The sequence below is a fragment of the Ipomoea triloba genome, chromosome 15 (genome assembly GCF_003576645.1).
Source record: "Ipomoea triloba cultivar NCNSP0323 chromosome 15, ASM357664v1".
Classification (NCBI taxonomy): domain Eukaryota; kingdom Viridiplantae; phylum Streptophyta; class Magnoliopsida; order Solanales; family Convolvulaceae; genus Ipomoea; species Ipomoea triloba.
Window position 1 is genome coordinate 21,749,303 of NC_044930.1, and position 19,395 is coordinate 21,768,697.

Consider the following 19,395-nt stretch of genomic DNA (forward strand, 5'->3'; position numbering starts at 1 on the left):
TTCGATCTAGCCATGCCTCACCGGAGTTACGCTCGCACAGGGCCGTTTGATTATTTTCATCGCTGTAGATGAAACGCCTGGACACACTAAATTAGGAGGCAGAGCTAAATTAGGGGATTCCTAAGTCGTAGAACTAACTGTGGACACACTATTACATCTTTGCCCTTAGATTGCTTTTTTATTAAAAGAGTATGCCTATTTTAAAGGAATCAACTTAAACACTTTCAATTAAATCTCAACCCTTAATTTATTAAATCATATGGTCAAGATTATGTCCTATTTCTCATCTAGATGGCTTGTCTCGTATGAAGTCTACCATAGAATTGTAATCATATGAGCATCATATTTAGGTGAGAAATAATAACTAAATCTGGGCGTCCATCTTGGGGTGTTTAATGGCTGAGATTTTTTCATTGCTTTTTCTTTTATATGGTTATTATTAATTATTGCGGTGTTTAAAGTAATTTTGCATGTGTTTTATTTTTCTCCAGAATTTTATTGCTTTATTATACTTGATTTTAGGTGTTTTAATTTAGGTAGGATTGCATTTTCTTCTATTGTTCTTCTAGGACTTGCGTGTTTTCTCTATGGTCTAGAGACGCCGTTGGTTCTTCATCTTCTTTCATCAAGGATGGATTGTATTAATGAAGGTATGCATTCTTTAATTTTTTAGCTTTTTTCCCTTTTGTTTGATTATGTTTTTGGTTCTTTGGTGTGTGCATGGGTTTGTAGTGTCCGTGTTTGTTTTCTTTGCTTTTTAGGGTGGGAGTTCCGTTGTTGATTTGAATGTTTTGGTTGTAAATGTTACCGTTCGTCCGATGCTTATAGTATTTTTCTCTAATTTTTGTAGTATTTTTTTTCACGTCACTCTGTGCATATCTGTTTTCGGCTGTGTGCATGTGTGTTCTATATTCATGGTGTCCGTTAGTTTTGGGGGGTTTTTTGGTATATTGTTTATAGGGTATTCTGGGTTGTGGAGTCATTTGTTGTGTTATTTTGAGGCCATTGCATACTTCTATTTACCATATTTCATTGCATTCTTATCCGCTTTTCTACGACTTAGTTTCAATTCTTTTTTTTTATTAATGTGCACATAGTTTTTAATTAAAGTTCACATCGCTGCTCTGTGTTTGAGATTTTTGTATCATTATTGTTAACTGGTTGTGTTTGTAGGAGATTGCGCAGATCGTGTTATGGAGTTGTCCCGGATTTTGAAGGACCTCGAACTCTCTTTTGTCAATGCCAATACCAATCTTGGTACGTCTGTTGGTAAATCGTGTATTATTGTCCACCCTCAACCCTTACTAAGAATAAGGGTTCTAGGAAGCAGTTCAAGTCGTCAAAAGAAGTTGCTGCAGATAAAGCGTCAAAGTCAACACGAGAGTGCAAGACTTGTCATAAATATGAGAGACATGATAGCAGTAATTGCCCGCTAAAGGCGTAGTGTCACTTTTTTACTTGTGGTTTTTTTAAGACTTTGTATATTTTGATGAGAGTTGGATTATTTGTATATTCTGAAGTATTAAATATTGGTTAGTTCTTGATCTGTGCTTGAAGTTTTTTACACCCATATATTGCGATATAGATGACTGGTCTTATGATATAGATGATTGGTACAATGTGTGCACCTACTTTAAGCGGTGTGTGCATGTTAGTGTGCACCCATGCGATGAAAACCATGTGGGTCTGATCACAAAAAGAATTACACCATGTGCCATCTGGACACATTAGATGTGCACGGCGCATAACTTTTTATCCCATTATCGAGTTAACAAATTGATAAGCAATTGGGTTAACTCTTTGGGTTTAATCTCAATAATTAATTATGTGCATCATGTTAGCTGTAATTGCTTGCTGATGGCGTAATGTTATTTTTGTAGTCGTGCATGTTTTTAGGACTTTGTATTTTGTAATGAGACTTGGATTATACCAGTTTGTTTAATATGAATATTTTAATCTACTTGTCAGCCTTTGCGTGTGCATGTACTAGAATTACGGTGTGCATGTCAGTGTTCACTAATGTGCTCTGAAAGTCCCGATGTGTGCAACCCATTGTGGTAATGTGTGTGCACATACTTATGTTACGATATGCATGTCAGTGTACTCTAGAGTCCTGTAACGATTGTTGGTGTGTGCACCCCAGATATGGTCCACGTGCCTTACATACTTATTTGGATTGCACACAAGGTTAACAGGTATCATTTCATGGGAATTCTGCTTGTTAACAACAGAAATAAGTGTGTTACAAAAATACTTGTGCAAAAATACATTGTTCCAATAATAATCCATAAATAAATAGCCCAAGCAAAAAAAAAAAGGTGTTATTATGTGCACACAACGTGGTACTTAAGAGCAAAAAATGTCATATCGTCCAATTTTGACACCATGAAATGCACACGTACGTGGTACCATGCACACACCAGTGGTAACGAGTGCACACATATTCATAATGACATAAAATGCTGGACTTTGCTAATGTGCACACAATATACAAAATGAAGGGCACACATCATCTGATAGGAAAGACTTATACAAAGTAAACTCCTTATTGGGTTTAGAAAAAACAGGTAACATAATCCCTTAAAGTTTTTGAAATTGTTAGATGTTGGTCTCATCCCCCTATTACCGTGCACACAAAAGTGTTAAAACTCAGTTGGTGAGGCACGATCTAGCTGGTCGTGAGGTTGCTATGGAACACGAAGATACCTACACGTAAGTAAAAAAAAAAATGTTAGACTATGGTGAATCTTCCTTCACGCAAAAAACGATGAGAAAGACAATAATTTGCTAGATTACCTATCACAAAAATATCAAAACCAACTAACTTCATAAACCCACAATGAAAATCACCACTGGCTTTAAATGCATAATGTGTGCACATACACTGGTTCCTTTTACTGTGTCTGTGCCATCGCCGGAAAGTAAAACATTTTTGGCTACGCCCATATGCATTCTTAGGTAAGCACTTGTGCATAACAGTGGAACAGCATGTGCATACCACTATATTTGAGTGTGCAACTACAAAGTAACCCGTGTGCACCTTTTAGAATTACACTGTGCACTTACATGTGTTATGGATGTGTGAACCGTGTGCATTTTTTCAAAAATTCGTGTGCAATACTTGTGGGTTCCTCTTTTGCCAGAGATACTATGGAGGAAGGAATAAACATGCATTTATAAGCACAAATTAAAGCACTGTATTCTTAGACACTCTACTGGAAAGTTTTGCCTAGACCATAGAGATAGGAAACCAAAGATAATAGAATTGAACAATAAGAAAACTGAGAAATTAAATGAGACCGGAGAAGTTGGATCTTCTTTTTGCACAAGAGCTTTTTAGACTCAAGCTTTCTGCAGATTCCATTTACTGCACCTTATTTTCCCCAATTCCCAATTTCTCATATTTAATTTCCTCCATCACTGTCAAATTTCTTTTAAAAATGGAAGAAACTATGGTGGAGAAATAATCCACCCGATTCCCAGCCACTATCACATTAACTCTACCCACCCCACATTGTCCCGCTCAATTTCTTTGTACCCAACAAATTTCCCAATCCTTACCGTACGCCTGTAAAATCGTAACCAATAATGGGTTTCATAATGCACACACCGCATTACTCCCGATCGGAAACCCCTTCAGATAAATCCTCTACAGATTCCGAAACGCAATCACATGAACCCTAATCTGGGTCGCGGTGTACCCGCCGACAAACACACTCTAGATTATTTTTATATTTTTCAGCAACATACCTCTGTTTTCTGACTGATTCCTTGTTCCTTGTCGTCGTTTTCCGCATCGCCTCGAACTAGCCATAGCTCTGTGACGGTAGCGGTGCAGTCGGCTGTCGTTGGTGTTTCTTCTTCGCTGCGGTTCCAGAATCCTTCGCACGACATCTACGGGAATGGAAGAGTGAAAGTTGGGATATGCCAAGATTTTGTATTAGCCGCAAGACCAAACTGCCCTTCAAAAGCTTATTATTAATATTAATCAGCCTATTTTAAAGGTGAAACATTGAAATCTTAAAATCAAATCTCAACCATTCATACATGTTTTTCAATGGCCAGGATTAAGCCTTATTTCTCATCTAGCTATATTGTCTCATATGAAGTCTACCATATATATATATATATATATATATGTATATGTATGTACATATATATATATGTATATGTATGTACATATATATATATGTACGTACATATATATATGTACACACATATATATATGTACACACATATATATATATATATATATGGTATGGGTTACAAGAATACAAGATCTAAGTTCCTAAATAGGTAATGTTCTTTATCTCCCGCACGAGAGGAGTGAGAATAGTCAAATTGATCTAAACTATTAATTTGAAGAACTTCAATAAAAAATAACTAACATATATTGTTGATTTTGTTGCGTTTATGAGGGAAGTTATATAATCCTAACACAGAATATAAATCAACTCCGCTAGATGTATTGCACTTGCCTAGTTGCCTTAATATCATAAAGGCACTACAGAATATAATTATACGCAATTTTGAATTATGAGATTCTAGATAGATGGACCTTGATTGAAGTAGTGAATTAAGCTTTTCTTACTATATCAATCCAAAAAATCCAACATAATCCATAAGATCTCCAACATATGGGTGAATTTCTTTCATTCACTAACACTCTGAAAGGTTTAAACCCTTCAATTTAGGCATAATAGACATATTTTGAGTTTCTAACAAAGAGATACAAAATCTAAGTTCTAAACATGTAATGTTCTTAATTTTTTGCATGAGAATAATAAGAATACTTAAATTTATGTGAACTCTTAAACCTGCGAAGTTTTTTCAAGGTACTACATCCATCCAAATTAATTTTAAGTTTCGTAAGATTTCTAACTGATGGGTGGATCTCTTTCAGTTTCAGACACTTTGAAAGGTCTAAATATTTCAAATTCGGCATCATAGTAAAATTTGGGGTTTCTAACAAAGAGCTGCAAGATCCAAGTTCCAAATAGGTAATGTTCTTCATTTTCTGCATGAGAATAATGCGAATAGTCAAATTGATCCGTAATCTTAAATTTTAAAACTTTTAAAAAATAAATAACCCATATATATTGCAAAGTAGTTGTGCCAATGAAAGAAGTACTAAAATCCCAACATATAACAAATAACTCGATTAGATGTGGTGTGCTTGTCTTAATTTCTAAATGTTTAATTTTGAAGTTGAGGTTTTGGAGATATGATAATCGTTTAAAGCTGGGAAGTTTCTCAAGGTTACTACATCTATACAAATTAAATTCAACAAGTTCCTTAAGATTTCCAATGGATGAGGAGATCTCTTTCAATTTCTCATACTTTGAAAGGTATAAATAATTCAAATTTGGCATCATAGCAAAATTTAGAGTTTCTAATAAAACGCTAAGAAACAAACGGGTAATGTTCTTCATTTCCTGCATGAGAAGGACGAGAATAGTCACACTGATCTATGTTAGGGAATCTAGTATTTGTAGTATACTAGGACTCTTCTTCTATGCTTTATATTTGTGTTCTGAACTTCTACGGTTAATAATATACTCCAGATTATTCAATCCTCATCTTGTATCAATAGACTTAGGTTTTTTTTTTTTGTTATGGCGGCTCCAGTATCGGCTTTGCAGGACAGCTCTGCCGGAGATTCCTCCGAGCGGACTATTTCCGACTCCATTTCGTCTATTCCCATAGTGGCTAGCAACACCCTTACATCGGCACATCACTTTGTGTCGATTAAACTCACGTCCCGGAATTTTCTATTTTGGCCAACTCAACTCCTATCGTTTCTTCGAGGACAGGAACTGCTCGGGTTCGTTGATGGTTCCTCTATTTGTCCAGTGGTCCCTGTTGTGGCGTCGCCGTCAGAATCTGCTGCTGCTCCGGAGGTTGTGTCAACCGTTATTACTGCCCGGAATGCTTGGCTTCAACAGGACCAAGCCATCCTCTCGATGCTGATCTCCTCTATGTCTGAGGAGGTCATGCATCTGGCGATTGGTCGCTCGACGTCCCGGCTGCTCTAGCTGACCTTTGAGGGCAGTCTTGGTTCATCAACCTAGGCGCTTACACTACGTCTTCTCGGACAACTGCAAGACCTCCACCAAGGTGATTCGTCGATTGCTGACTACTTAGGACACGCTCAAATTCTGATTGAAGACCTCGCGTTGGCTGGTCGTCCGGTTGGATTGGATGATCAGAATCTTTATATCTTCCGAGGACTGCGGCCGGAGTACCGCCCGCTTGTTGCAACTCTCACGAAAGGATAACCGGTAACCCTTGCTGAGTTTTCTGATTTCTTAATCTCGCAGGACTTCATCTGTGCAGACGACGTTGTGTCGACGGGTCCGGTCGCGGTCGTCGCGGACGTAGGCATGGCCGTGGCCGGTCGCGTGACTCTTGAGTTCGGTGTCAAATCTGCAATGCGGCTAGGCACACGGCACTGTCCTGTTACCGACACTATGCAGAGACGCCCGGACCTCAGGCGCACATGGCGTATTCCGTTGATGACTCTGTGTCTGCTGGTCCGCACCAGTGGTTTCCTGATACAGGAGCCACCAACCATGCAACGCCGGACTCCTCTGTGCTGTCGACTTCATCTGATTATGTTGGTTCGGATACACTCCGTGTAGGCAACGACACAGGTATGCCTATTGTTCGCGTTGGTTCTGCTTCGTTAGCCACTATGTCTAGATCATTTAGATTATCTGATGTTCCTGGCCTTTCTGCTTCATTATTATCGGTTCAAAAATTCTCTAGTGATAATAATGTGTTTTTTGAATTCCACCCTCGTTGTTTCTATGTGAAGGACCTTACAACCAAGGCGGTCTTTTATAAAGGGCGCACTTCGGGGGGTCTCTACTCATGGCCGGTTCGGTCTATTCCCACTGCGTTTGCTGCAGCTCGTGTGTCTCATTCGGGGTGGCATAATCGGCTTGGGCACCCGCATCTTAGAGTCATGCGTCAAGTTTTAAAGTCGTGTTCTATTTTTGATTCTAGTATTAGTGATTTGTCTACACTCTGTTCGACGTGTCAGTTGGGGAAATCCTCTCTGTTTCCCTTACCACGTGTGTCAAATAATAGTTCTCATGTTTTGGAACTGGTTTACACGGACATTTGGGGCCCTGCGCCTTTGCTTTCATCGAATGGTTATAAGTACTTTGTTTTGTTCGTTGACGATTACACTCAGTTTGTTTGGTTTTATCCTCTTTATGCTAAGACTGATTTGTATGCTGTGTTTAATCGTTTTCGTCTTCTAGTTGAACGGTTATTTTCCCGTAAAATCGAACTCTTGCTTCCCTTGGTATTTTGCACAAACAGTCGTGTGCCTAAACCCACGAATAGAATGGTCGGGTGGAGCGTAGGCACCGGCATGTTGTTGAGACTTGGCTATCTTTGATGGCTCAGGCATCCGTTCCCTCTCGTTATTGGGATTACGCGTTTGAGGCCTCGGTATACTTAATTAACAAAATGCCCACTTGTATGTTAGATAATGATAGTCCCCATTATCGACTTCATCCGTCACCTCCTTCATTTTTTTTGCGAGTATTTGGGTGTTTATGTTTCCCATTATTGCATCCATACACTAAAAACAAGCTTCAGTTTCGGTCTGCGCCGTGTGTATTGCTTGGTTACCCGGACTCCTATCATGACTATCGTTGTTTGAATTTAACGACTAACAAAATTTTCGTCTGTCGCCATGTGCGTTTTGATGAAACTGTGTTCCCGTTGGCTCTCTTACTGCTGTACAGCCTGCTGCGCCTTTAACCATGCCGTTGGGTGCTTCAAGTCTTTCACCAGGTGTTGCTCCGCCCTCGACCGGTCACCCCATCTCTTCACCTGCTGTTTCTACTGTCGCTGCTCCAGCTGGTGAGTTTGTTGCGGATGATGCTCCAGTCCGGGCTGCTAGGCCTAGAGGGCGTCCTCGGGGTGCGAGGACTCGCCGCAGTATTAGCCGAGCGCACTCGCACTCTATGGTTTTGCGTAGTCAGTCGCGATCGCCTCGAGCTTTGGTGTCACAAGTTACCTGTTCCGAGCCGACTTGTTTTTCGCAGGCTGCATTGTCTTCGGAATGGGGTGAAGCCATGGATCTTGAGTTCAACGCCCTCCTTCATAATAATACTTGGCGGTTGGTACCAGTCGCATCGGGCATGAATGTAGTCGGCTGCAAATGGGTCTTTCGCACCAAACGGAAGGCCGACGGCTCAGTCGAGCGATATAAGGCTCGCCTAGTTTCCAAGGGGATTAACTAGGTTGCCGGGTAGGACTTTTTTGAGACATTTAACCCGGTGGTGAAGCCGACTACGGTGCGGCTCTTGTTGTCCTTGGCTACTTCCCGTGGTTGGGCGGTTCGCCAGCTTGATATTCACAATGCGTTCCTTAATGGGACTCTTGCTGAGATTGTTTACATGCGGCAGTCCTCGGGCTATGAAGACAAGGCTAATCCAACACATGTGTGCCTGTCACAAAGGTCGCTCTACGGGCTCAAGCAGGCTCCACGGGCGTGGTTTACTTGTCTTCACACGTGTTTGACTTCTGTGGGGTTTCGCTCGTCCAAGATTGACGTGTCGTTGTTCATTTATTCTCGTGATAGCGTGCAGCTGTATTTATTAGTCTATGTCGACGACATCCTGGTCATGGGTTCTGACTCAGCTCGTGTCTCGGGGCTTGTTGTGCAAATAGCGACTGAATTTAAGGTGCGTGATATGGGCTCGCCCTCTTTCTTTCTTGGCATTGAGACTATTCCAGCCGAGACTGGCTTACTTTTATCTCAGCAGCGACGGTATATGGGTGATATTCTGAAGCGGGCCGGTATGGTTAACTGCAAACCTTTAGCTACTCCGGTCTCTTTGGTTCACACAACTCCTGCCGAGGACATGACTCCTTATGCTGATCCGACTCAGTATCGTAGCCTCGTGGGTGCTTTGAAGTATCTCACGGTGACCCATCCTGATCTGTCATTTACCGTTAATAAGCTTTGTTAGTTCATGCACGCCCCCGCCGTGGCACACTGGGGCATGCTTAAACGTGTTCTCCGGTACGTCAAGGGTACCTTGCACTATGGTTTGCACATTAATCAATCTTCTTCTGCTGATATTCACGGTTTTTCAAACTTTGACTGGGCTGGTAATCCAAACGATCGTAAGTCGACGAGTGGTTTTGCGGTATTTTATGGCAGGAACTTGGTCTCATGGGTTTGTCGCAAACAGCGGACTGTTGTGCATTCTTCAACAGAAACGGAGTACAAGGCTTTAGCTGATGTGTCAGCTGAAGTCACGTAGTTGGTGTCTTTGCTCAAGGAGCTCGGTTTGCCTCCGGTTTCTCCTCCTAAACTTTGGTGTGACAACTTGGGGGCTACATATTTGTGCGCTAATCCTGTCTTTCATGCTCGCACAAAGCACGTGGAAATTGATTACCACTTTGTTCGGGATATGGTGGCGAAGAAGGAAGTGCTCGTGCATTTTATTTCTACTAAGGACTAGCTGTCTGATATCTTCACCAAGCCTCTTGTAGGGGTGCGGTTTGCTTTTCTTAGGTCCAAGCTCAATGTGCTTCCTCAACCTTGTGCTTGAGGGGGAGTGTTAGGGAGTCTAGTATTTGTAGTATACTAGGACTCTTCTTCTATGCTTTATATTTGTGTTCTGAACTTCTACGGTTAATAATATACTCCAGATTATTCAATCCTCATCATCTAAACTCTTCAATTGAAAAACTTTTAGAAAATAACTAACATATATTGTCAATTAAGTTGTTGCGTAGATGCAAGAAGTTCTATAATTATAGCATATAATCAATCTAACTCTACTAGATGTGGTGTACTTGCCTTCATTTCTAATATATTTTCTAATTTAAAGCAATTTTGAAGCTTGAGATTTTAGAGATATGATACCTGGTTAAAGTTTGGAAGCTTCTCAACTTTATAACATCTTTTCAAATCTAATACAACAAGTTCCATAAGATTTCCAATAGATGGGTGGATCTCTATCAATTTTTCACACTCTGAAAGGTTTAGATACTTCAAATTTGGCATCATATCAAAATTTGGAGTTTCTAACAAAGACCTGCATGAACTAAGTTCCAAACACGTAATGTTCTTCATTTCCTGCATGAGAAGAATGTGAATAGTCAAATTCATATAAACACTTCAATTAAAAAACTCTTTTAAAAAATAATTAACACATATCATTGAGTCAATGAGGGAAATTCTATACAGAACATAAAATGAATCTATCTCCGCTAAATGTGGTGCTTCTTGATTTATGAAGTGTTTGGTAAATTTATGCAATTTCGACGCTTGAGATTCTAAAGATATGATACCTGGTTAAAGCTGGGAAGCTTTTCAAGGTTACTACATCCATCCAAATAAAATTCAACAAGTTTCGTAAGATTTCCAACTGATGGGTGGATCTCTTTCAATTTCTCACATTTTGAAAGATATAAACATTTCAAATTCGGCATCATAACAAAATTTGGAGTTTCTAACAAAGACCTGCAACACCTAAGTTTCAAACACGTAATGTTCTTCATTTCCTGCATGAGAAGAATGAGAATAGTCAAAATCATATGAACTCTTAAATTAAAAAGCTTTTTATAAGTAACTAACACATATTGCCGAGTTGTTGCGTCGATGAGGGAAGTACTACAATCCCAACATATAATATATCCAACTCTAATATATTTAGTGTATGTACTTGCCTTGATTTCTGAAATATTTTGAAATTTTATGCAATTTTGAAACTTGACATTCTGGAGATATGATACTTGGTTAAAGTTAGGAAGCTTCTCAAGGTTACTACATCCATTCAGATCAAATTCAACAAGTCTCGTAAGATTTTTAACTGATGGATGGATCTCTTTTAAATTTTCACACTTTGAAAGGTATAAATACTTCAAATTTCGAATCATAGCAAAATTTGGAGTTTCTAGCAAAGACTTGCAACACTTAAGTTCCAAATAGGTCATGTTCTTCATTTCCTGCATGATAAAAATAAGAATAGTCAAATTGATCTAAATTCTGAAATTAAAAAATTTTCAAAAATAGCTAAAATCTATTGCGGAGTTGTTGTGCTGATTCATGAAGTTCTATATTCCCAATATATAATGAATCCAACTCCACTAGATGTGGTGTATGTTGAGCATATAATATATAAACATAAATGTGCAGTTCAACTATCAGCTTAGGCTTTTAGTTGGATGGAGCACATGATTCAATTTGGTATCAGAGCCATGTAAAAGGTCATGGGTTCGAATCTCCGCGCCACCCAAAAAAAGACTGTGGTCCACGTGTTGCTTGGAGCCCATCAAAGTCAATCGGCCCGCACACGTGAGGGGACATGTTGAGCATATAATATATAAACGTAAATGTGCGAATCTCCACACCACCCGAACAAAAGACTATGGTCTACGTGTTGAGCATATAATATATAAACGTAAATGTGCAGCTCAACTATCAGCTTAGGCATTCAATTGTGTACATGCCTTAATTTATGAAATGTTTTATAATTTTATGCAATTTTGAAGCTTGAGATTCTGTAGATATGATACCTCGTTAAAGCTGGGAAGCTTCTCAATGTTACAGCATCCATTCAAATCAAATTTAACAAGTTGTGTAAGATTTCCAACAGATGGGTGAATCTCTTTCAATTTCTCACACTTTGAAAGGTATAAATACTTCAAATTTGGCATCATAGCAAAATTTGGAGTTTCTAACAAAGAGCTGCAACACCTAAGTTCCAAACAGGTAATGTTCTTCATTTCCTGCATGAGAAGAATGTGAATAGTCAGATTGATCTGAACTATTAAATAAAAAAAAAACCTTCTATAAACTAGCTAACACATATTGCCAAGTTTTTTGTGCTGATTGGGGAAGTTTTATAATCCCAATATATATAATAAATTCAACTCCACTAGATGTGGTGTACTTGCCTTGATTTGTGTAATGTTCTAAAATTTTATGCAATTTTGAAGCTCAAGACTTTGGAGATATGATACCTGGTTAAAGCTAGGAAGCTTCTCAAGATTACTACATCCATTCAAATCAAATTCAACAAGTTCTGTAAGATTTGTTATTGATGGGTGGATCTCTTTCAATTTCTCACACTTTGAAAGGTATAAATACTTCAAATTTGGCATCATAGCAAAATTTGGAGTTTCTAACAAAGACCTGCAAAACCTAAGTTCCAAACACGTAATATACTTCATTTCCTGCATGAGAAGAATGAGAATTATCAAAATCATCTGAACTCTTAAATTAAAAAGCTTTTAAAAAATAGCTAACACCTATTGCCGAGTTATTGTGTCTATTGGCGAAGTTCTATAATCCAATATATAATGAATCCAACTCAATTAGTTGTGGTGTACTTGCTTTGATTTTTGAAATGTTTTATAATGTTATGCAATTTTGAAACCTGAGGTTTAGAGATATGATACCTGGTTAAAGCTAGGAAGCTTCTCAATGTTACTACATCCATACAAATCAAATTCAACAAGTTCTGTAAAATTTCCAACTGATGGGTGAATCTCTTTCAATTTCACACACTTTGAAAGGTATAAATACTTCAAGTTCGGCACCATAGCAAAATTTGGAGTTTCGAACAAAGAGCTGCAAAATCTAAGATTCAAACGGGTAATTTTTTTCATTTCCTGCATGAGAAGAGTGAGAATAGTTAAATTGAACTGAACTCTCTTCAATTAACAAACTTTTAAATAATAACTCGCACATATTTCCAAGTTGTTGAGTCAATGAGCTAGGGAAGTTCTATAATCCCAACATATAATAAAATAATAAATCCAACTCCACTAGATGTGGTGTACTTGACTTGATTTCTGCAATGTTTTGTTATTTTATGCAATTTTGAAGCTCGAGATTTTGGAGATATGATACAACCTTGTTAAAGTTGGGAAGCTTCTCAAGGTTACTACATCCATCCAATTTCAAGATATCAAGTTTGGTAAGATTTTCAATAGATGGGTGGATCTCTTTCAATTTCCCACAATATGAAAGGTATAAATACTTCAAATTCGGCATCATTGCAAAATTCAAAGTTTCTAACAAAGAGCTGCAAAGTCTAAGATCCAAAAGGGTAATATTCTTCATTTCCTGCATGAGAAAAATGAGAATTGTCAAATTAATTTGAATTCTTCAATTAAAAACTTTTAAAAAGTAACTAAAACATTGCCCAGTTGTTGCATGGATCGATGAGGGAAGTACGTACTGCAATCCCAAAATATAATATATCCAACTCTGATCTAATAGGTTTTCTGAAATATTTTGTAATTTTATGCAATTTTGAGGCTTGAGATTCTAGAGATATGATACCTGGTTAAAGTTGGGAAGCTTCTCAAGGTTATAACATCCTGATAAATTCAAGATTTCCAATTGCATAAGATTTCCTATCGATGGGTGGATCTCTTTCAATTTCTCACACTTTGAAAGGTATAAATACTCCAAATTCGGCATCATAGCAAAATTTGGAGTTCTAACAAAGAGCTACAAGATGTGACATCCAAACAGGTAATGTTTCTCATTTTCTGCATGAGAAGAATGAAAATAGTCAAATTGATTTGAATTTAAAATAAAAAAAACTTCTAAAAAATAGCTAAAATATATTGCCACATTTTTTTTTCCGGGTGAGAGAAATTCTATAATCCCAACATATAATGAATCCACCTTCTCTAGATTTGGTATTCTTTCGTTTTTTTCTTGAATATTCTCTAACTTAGTGCAATTGTCAACATTGAGAAACTTGAGACATGAAACTTACTTGATTGAAGCCGGAAAGCTTTGCAAGATTTTTGCATCCACTTAAATTTAATTTAACAAGTTTTGTAAGGTTTCCAACAAATGGATGGATTGTTTTTAATTTCTCACAGCCTGAAAGATTTAAATTCACCAAATTTGGCATCATAGCAAAGTTTGGGGTTTCTAACAAAGAGTTGGATGAGCTAAGATCCAGATAGGTAAGTTTTGTCATTTCCTGCAAGAGAAATTAAGAATAAAGAAAGGTTAACGAAAAAAAAAAGATTGACATAAAGTGCAGAGTTAGGTAAGTATCAAATACCATTGAGCAAAACGGCTTTGACCATGGAAAATATGGGAATTTAAGCAACACCAAACCCCTAGGTAGATAATTCATAATGCCTATCTCTTTTAAAGCTTCAATACTTTTTAGATGAGATTCTGAGCTACAGTGATAACGTTCTCGATATTTAACACTTAGCATCTTCAATTTTGTCATCTGTTTGAAAGAGTCAATACAAGGGCTAATATTCTCATCACAGTAGAATGAAAGCAAAAGACCTTCCACCACCTTAGGCTCCTAAAACAAGAAAATAATATTTACATTAATCATCTTAATTCAATGCAAAATAACATTATTTAAAATAATAAAACACTTGATGTTAGTTTATTACGAAGATATTAAGGCACAATAAATGTATCTTACATCATCAAGGTCGTCAAGCCGCCATCTTCTGTTCCTTTTTTCTCTTTCAATATTCAACCCCATCTCATGTATCAAATCATGCATATCAATATAGGGCTCACCAGATTTGAATGATTCAAATAGTAGACATCTATCAATAAGCACAGATATGTTTGTAACAGGATGTAATTTACAAGTATTAAGTACTTCTTCTACAACATCCCGACGTTCGTCCCGAAAGAAGTATACTATATCCAAAAATACCTTTTTGCACTCCCCATCCAGTCCATCATAACTTATTCTAAACTTTTCAATAACTTCCCTATCTGGGATGTCTTTAATCTTCTCTAGTGTTCTTTCCCACACTTTTCGATCTGTTTGTCCACATAGAGAAGAACCCCAAACTTGAAGGGCTAATGGAAGACCACTAGCTTGAGCTACAAAAGATTTAGACAGATCTTCAAAGCCATTCTCGGGAGATTCTTTCTTAAAAGCATGCCAACTAAATAGCTCTATAGATTTTTCTTTCTCCAATTTCTTTACTTCATAAGGTTCAACAACAACTCTAAATTGAGTGAATAAATGCTTGTCTCTGGTAGTTATGATTACTCTACTACCATTGCAAAGCCATTCACCATCTCCAACCAATATATCTAATTGACTCCGATGATCTACATCATCAAGAACTATCAATACTTTCTTGCATTTGAGCCTTTTCTTTATCATCTGAATTCCTTCATCCACATCATCTTTATCAAATGAATTTTCGTTCAGAACTTTTAATAGGAGTTTCTTTTGCAAGGCTTCCAGCCCATATTTTCTAACATTAGCAAGAAAACATGAACCATCAAATTCACTAAAAAATTGATCAAAAACAGCTCTTGCAATGGTTGTTTTCCCAATACCACCCATACCCCAAAGGCCTAATACCAACTTAACATCTTCATCCCATACTTTCAACTTCATTCTTATTTCTTCCAGCCGTGACTCTAATCCCACTAAACCTTTTTGGACACTTGGAGATGGAGGCATTTTCGATATGTCAGAAATGACTGCTTTAATACACTTTAATTCATACCTGAGAAGACATGGAATTAACTAGTAGTTGGTAGTTTTTCAAGAAACTTTATGACCCTGTTTGATAAATAATTAGCATATTAGCTAATTTTGACCTATTTGACCATTATTAGTTATGTGAATTAGTTAAATAATCAATATAAATGTTTGGTTAATAACCTTTTTGTAATTCTAAAATACTAAATTTCAAAAGGTTACTCAAAACAACTTTTTCAATTAGCATTTTGAGAAAAGAAATTATATCAAACAGCTATCAGCTAACAGCTAATTTACCAAATATTTTTTTACAATAAGCTAATATTATCAATTAATTATACCTTCTAACCTAATTAGCTAACTGCAAACATCCATTTACCAAATAGGGCCTATATATTACCTACAATAATTTATATTTATAATTAATAATACTCTGTAATATTTAATAAGATAAAAAAACAATAAAAATGAAAAAGAAAAGAAGGTAGCAGGATGTTGAAAGCAAACCCGTTATACTCATCACCCTGCAAATCGTGCCCTGCAATACTACCTGCCTCTGTCAAAGCTTTCCTCCACCTTTCAACCTTCGCCTTGCCCTCATCATCTTTGAAATTCCCTTCATGTTTGGCAAATGCTTCTTCAAAACTTGCAGTTTGTTTGCGCACATGTGAAGGGTCTATGTCGTAGAAAATTGGCACCACAACCTGGCTGAGATTTTTTTTGCATTCCATGATTTTTGCAAGCTCGTCTAGACACCAGGTTGATGATGCGTAATTTTTGGAGAAGACTACCACAGCAAATCTTGATTGTTGAATAGCTTGTAGCAGAGTGGGAGAAATATGCTGTCCTTTCTCCAGCCGCTCGTCATCTTTGAAGGTGAGGAGTCCTTTCTGATTCAAGCGATCGTAAAGGTGATCCACGAAATTCTTGCGAGTATCTTCACCTCGAAAGCTCAAGAAAACATCATAAGTCAACTTTTGAGTTGATGATGATTGTGAATGGGTATGAGAAGAGGCAGAAGCCATATTTTGGAACTCGATCGACCATACAGCAAACTAATTGGAATGGGGATTAAATATATGAATTGAAATCAGCACACAATTAAACACCAAGTCTCAGCTGAGTCAACCCCTTCACACTGGAAATTTAATCTGATCATGTGCATTATTAATGAAAACAAAAAGTCATCGCATTGGGTCCATATCTTGCCCACTTTGAAAATTGTCCAAATCATAATAATGGCTATTGTATAATAGGTCAAGGTTTGTACCTTTAATTTTACATGTGTGGAATGTCAAAAAGAAAAAAATGTTACGCATACGTATAAGTCTATGCTTTTATTGGCCGCTAAAATTCACCATTTTCGGCGGTCGAAACCTCAAAAACTACGTTTTTGTTCCAAACCATTGAAATCCCAAATGCATCTTTTATATTAGCAAACTTCCCCTAAAACGCCTACCACTAAATAAAAGTTAGTTTATACTCACATTATCTTTTAATGTAGAGCAAATGTTTTTCTAAACTTTTTTTGAACTCTTTTTAATTATTTCCAACCTCATGAATATATTTTAGGAATCAATTCATCATTTGTTAAAAGTGCGGGCTTTAAATTAAAGCCTACATTCTCATTGCGTTTTTTTTTTCTTGTTTAAGAAGTAAGAACCATGGATCTTCCCAAATCAACAGATAGAATTGGTTCTCAATTTCTCATGTGCATTGGTTCACACTTGAGCATGCCTATACACACACATAGGGGAGGGTTCATGTGAGAAGAGATTCCTATTTAAAAAAGTAAAGCTTGATATCATCTATTGATTTAGGTAGATCAATGGTTGAAGATTGCTGAACAATAAAGAAAAATGATAGAATTAGTTTTATAAATATTACAAACTTAAAAATATGTAATAATTATAAATTTGACACAATGTTTCGTTTATTAAAACCATCAATCGCTATTAAACCTTGATGGATGATTGACAACAATTCTTACTTTTTATTGGAAGGGATTGTTCTCATTTTAATCCAAGCCACTCCCATACAACTAGGACCAAATGAGAACTTGGTCTAACTTTAAGGTGTAAATTAGTCCATTTTGATTTGATGAAATGAAATACCTTAACTAAGAAAATAAAGCAGCTTGTAGCCACTTGTGAACACAACAACAACAACATATACTGATTAATAATGTACAATGATGATAGAGGCAGGCCTCATTCATGGGATGAAATGTTTGGAATAAATGCTACATTATATTAAAATTTGGGTAATAAAAGCTCCATGAAAATCAGATAGCACTCTACAAGACAGTGTAATCGTAGCAATTGGTTCATTCAAAAAGTGTTTAGCATCGATCATATAGACCTACATGAGAAAAGAACGGTTAGAACATTACAATGTTTATATTTTTAATTTTTAGAACATAAGTCTTTATCTTTTGCGAAGATATTTTGATGATGGTTAATATGTAGAATTTGAATCCAAAATAAAGTTTATTTCACATTTGGACATTATTGAATTTGATTTTAGACACGTTGAGTCTTCATTTGACTTTTAGTAATGTTTAAATTCTAATTAAGAATTAATGCAATATGCAGTCCTGTGAGTATATATAGTGGTTTTGTTACACTTAGTCCTAAACTTTTAAATTTACCACCCGTGGTCTATCGACTTCAAATTGTTACTATCCGTGGTCTGAGTTAACCACTTTTGGTCCTTCAACTTTCAAAATTTAACCAGCCGCGATTCTCTTGAAAGGACTATGAGTGGTCAAAATTTGATAGTTGAAAATTCATGGGTGGTTAACTTGGATCACGGATGGTAACAATTTCAAATTAGAAGGACCACGTACGGGTAGTAAATTTAAAAATTAAGGACTAAACGTAACAAAATCATTATACTCGGAGGACCCCAAATTGTATTAACTCTTTAATTTAACTTAAAATATTTGAAATATCTTCACTTTGTGAAAATTGCATAAGAGGGCATTTTGGATATTTTGGGCCAATAATGGAACGTTATTTAAAATTTAGGACTAAAAAGGAAAAAAACAAAATCAAAGACAAATATTATATAAAATGTGAAAATGATATTATAATCAAACAATCAAAAATAGAATAACTCATTTGGAATAATTTATTTATTGAAGTATATATTATATTGATATATAGTCAATTCTAGGTTTAATCCCTCGCCTATTTGTTTTTTTTTTCTCCATTGAGTTTAAATTTACAAAATTTAATATCAAACTATTGAAAATGTATCACACCATGGGTGTGTTTGGTTCATGTGTTTACACACCAGAAGTATAGTTATTGTTTGGTTGACAACTTTTTAAAACACAACTATGAAATTTGATTACCTCTTCAATTAAAAACCACATTCCCTAATTGAAAACAAGTATCATTACATCTTTATCCCTCCTCAAGTCCTCATTTGTCACCTTCTGATCTGTTGCCTCCTCACTATATCCCTTGAATTTTTGTTTTGATTCTTTTTTCATATTAGTGCTTTGGATGTCGTTATATTAGGATTAATTGCCTTGATTTTTTGATTTTATATTTTTAAACATTTTATTCTCATTATAGGGTCATGCATAACCAAATATCAATATTGGTAATCATTCTAATTCCACCATACTACCAAACATGCAAAATACTTTTACCAAAACTCATTATCATTACCAAGTATTTGATTCTCATTATGATTTCGATTCTCATGTGCAAACCAAAGACAATCTAATTGTCTTAAAATGTACTATTTTTAGTCGTTGTAGACTTGCAAAGGATTAAAAATAAAACATATTCAATCATCAAAGAACCAATTTGTTCAAATTCAAATTTAAAAGTTAAATTTAAAAAAATGCACACACTTTGTACATATTCAATGAGTTCAAAATTGATTTGATTTGCTT

The 19,395-nt window shown here is 36.4% G+C and overlaps 1 protein-coding gene and 1 long non-coding RNA gene across 2 annotated transcripts; both read right to left on the reverse strand.

Annotated features, from left to right (window-relative positions):
• Positions 1–2,257: 2,257 nt before the first annotated feature.
• On the reverse strand, positions 2,258–3,956 carry LOC116007438. Its single transcript, XR_004095254.1, has 2 exons — positions 3,751–3,956; positions 2,258–2,706 (listed from the first exon to the last, which is right to left on the reverse strand). It is a non-coding gene; the product is annotated as an uncharacterized LOC116007438 (long non-coding RNA).
• A 783-nt stretch (positions 3,957–4,739) lies between these two features.
• LOC116005873 (TMV resistance protein N-like) lies at positions 4,740–16,510 on the reverse strand. The gene is made up of 12 exons (XM_031246109.1): positions 15,993–16,510; positions 14,454–15,510; positions 14,070–14,327; positions 13,773–13,985; positions 13,328–13,498; positions 12,896–13,108; positions 12,439–12,651; positions 12,001–12,213; positions 11,554–11,766; positions 10,327–10,983; positions 9,899–10,111; positions 4,740–5,017 (listed from the first exon to the last, which is right to left on the reverse strand). The coding sequence occupies exons 1-12, from the start codon at positions 16,508–16,510 to the stop codon at positions 4,763–4,765; spliced, it is 4,194 nt and encodes a 1,397-aa protein (XP_031101969.1). The 3' UTR covers positions 4,740–4,762.
• Between the last annotated feature and the right edge of the window lie 2,885 nt (positions 16,511–19,395).